This window comes from Penaeus japonicus, unplaced genomic scaffold (genome assembly GCF_977035675.1).
Source record: "Penaeus japonicus unplaced genomic scaffold, GWHDUDI00000001_assembly GWHDUDI00000010, whole genome shotgun sequence".
Classification (NCBI taxonomy): Eukaryota; Metazoa; Arthropoda; class Malacostraca; order Decapoda; family Penaeidae; genus Penaeus; species Penaeus japonicus.
Genome location: NW_028234412.1, coordinates 28,532,419 through 28,534,918, shown reverse-complemented (window position 1 = coordinate 28,534,918; position 2,500 = coordinate 28,532,419). Strand labels below are relative to the sequence as shown.

Below are 2,500 nucleotides of genomic sequence, written 5' to 3'. Positions count from 1 at the left end.
GACAAATAAGGACAAGAGAAAGCCATATTCCATGGAGGCGTCAGACTCTGAGGTATCTGGCGAAACCATCACGTGAACATTTGATTTGGATGCCCATGCTTTTGAGGGGGACACCGAGGTAACCATTTCAGACTAACATGATAGCTCCCCATCTAAGCATTCCAAGGTTGTTCAAAATCAGAATTTCATAATCAGAATATCCAATTGGCTACACTTGTCCAGATGCAGATACCTCATATGGCCTGACTACATACGATCTGTCCGCCCCCGCGGGACGTGACCCGAGGAACTAACCGATCTCGAATTTCTCCTTCATGGAACGAAATCAGACATGATCAGCTCCCTAGTTGCGCTGTGCCAATTTGGACCTTAACGGATTTTGAGTGCCCAGTCGATCGCTGGGAGGCGGGACTTGGGCTCTGATCACTACCCCTCGCCCAAGCCACGCCCTCGACCAACCAGCCTTAGGTCAACCTAAGCCTCTCGAAATGACCTTGCTATATCCTTTTGGCAACATGTTATGAATTGTACTGAATATATTCTGATAGATGGGTTATTCATTCACTTCACTCTCAGACATTTGGACTCCCTACAACTCCTCCCTCGAAGACGGAGGGTCTCCGTGACTCTCTATCCTTTGACAGACAGGTAGTTTTGGTATGTAGGATTTTGATATATGTATATATTTCATATCTCTTTAGCTTTTCTCCTAGGTCGTAGCATTTATCTATTGTGTATATTTCGTTCCTTATCATTGTTGTATATAGTGTTTTATATTTATATAGGTGTTCATGACCGCCGACCTTAATCCTTGTGTAGAGTAGTTATTTGTCTAGTACGTATACCTTTCAAATATAGGAAACGCTACCCTCACACACACACACACACACACACACACACACACACACACACACACACATATATATATATATATATATACACATATATATATATATATTCATAGATAATTATTTATATTTATATGTATATGCATATATATATATACATACATACATATATATATATATATATTATATATATATATTATATATAATATATATATATATATATATATTACATAAATATATATATATATATATATATATATATATATAATATATATATATATTATATATATATATATATATATATATATATATATATATGTATATATACATATATATATATATATATATATATATATATATATATATATAATATATATATTATATATATATATATATATATATATATATTATATATAATATATATGCACATACACACACATCATAGAAAGTTCCGTTTCCAAAATCTAGCGGAATTTTAAGAAAAATATCGGAATCTAAGGCCTCTGTTAGCTGATTTTCACTGGTGACATTTAGCAACACCGATCAATACATTTTATAGTTGTTGTTCCTAGTTACCATCAGCCATAGAGACGGGTAGTCTGGCTAGTCACATCCATGTCATGACTAATAGCTTTAGGACTAAAAGCGACTAATAGGAATTAAACTGATGATGGCCAATAATGAGTGATAATAAGGTATAAAAACAAAAGTATATACACATGAGATTGATAAATTGATGTAGATGTAGAGATAATTGTTCTTACCTGACTTTGCTTTGTCTCCCGTAAGTTTGGACAGCGGTAAAAATCTGGAAAAAAATATTGGGATAATTTTTTTTTCTCTATCTCTCTCTCGCACACACACACATATATATATTCATATACACATATGTGCGCACGAGTGTGCGTGTGTGTGTGTGCGTATGTGCGTAACTTCTTTGCTCGCTTTCTAGTTACTTTTAGTTGTTTACTTAATATATATTTTTTTTACAAGCCTAATTTGTGAATTTACACATGTTCCGTACTTTTGTAATTACTCGCTTGCTTCATTTAAGTGCATTGTGACTACCTTTCGTACTGTATGTACTTGATTGAATGCTGCACCTATTTCTTCTAAGCCTTACTTTATGGACTCACTACTCATTATGTATTCACTGGGTGTTCTTACTTGTGCTCATATAGCATACGCACTTTATGCACTCACTGCCTTTAGGTACAGACTCTGTGGATTTACTCACGTTAGTATTCAGTCGATGTACTTAATGTCCCCACACTTTGTCCTCACTCACTCATCTTTAGTGCTTACTGTATGTTCTCGCTCTGTGTACTTGTCCACTTTATTTACTCATTGTGAGTACCCACTTCATTTACTTACCATTCACTCACTTCATGCACTCATTGAATAATTTATTCACTTTATGTACTCAAGAACTAATCTTGTATGGCATCTAAGTGTATTAACTTACTTTATGTACTCATTGGATGTATTCACTCACCTACTTCATGTATTCGCTGTGCTCATTTACTTGTTTGATGTACCCTATGCGTGTGTTTTTTAATTTGATTATGTACTAAATAAGTATTTTCACTCAAGGTATGTACTGTATGTATGTACCTTGTGTACTCACTCACAACTTCATGTATTTGATGTGT

The 2,500-nt window shown here is 34.2% G+C and overlaps 1 protein-coding gene across 4 annotated transcripts in view; it reads right to left on the bottom strand.

Moving 5' to 3' along the window:
- LOC122262386 (alpha-(1,6)-fucosyltransferase) overlaps window positions 1-2,500 on the bottom strand; it is a 64,019-nt gene that overhangs the window by 12,608 nt on the left and 48,911 nt on the right. For all 4 annotated transcript variants that reach the window (XM_086541146.1, XM_086541144.1, XM_086541147.1 and 1 more), the window contains exon 3: window positions 1,613-1,656. In XM_086541146.1, the coding sequence (XP_086397272.1) occupies window positions 1,613-1,656 (44 nt within the window). The remainder of the gene's footprint in view (window positions 1-1,612; window positions 1,657-2,500) is intronic.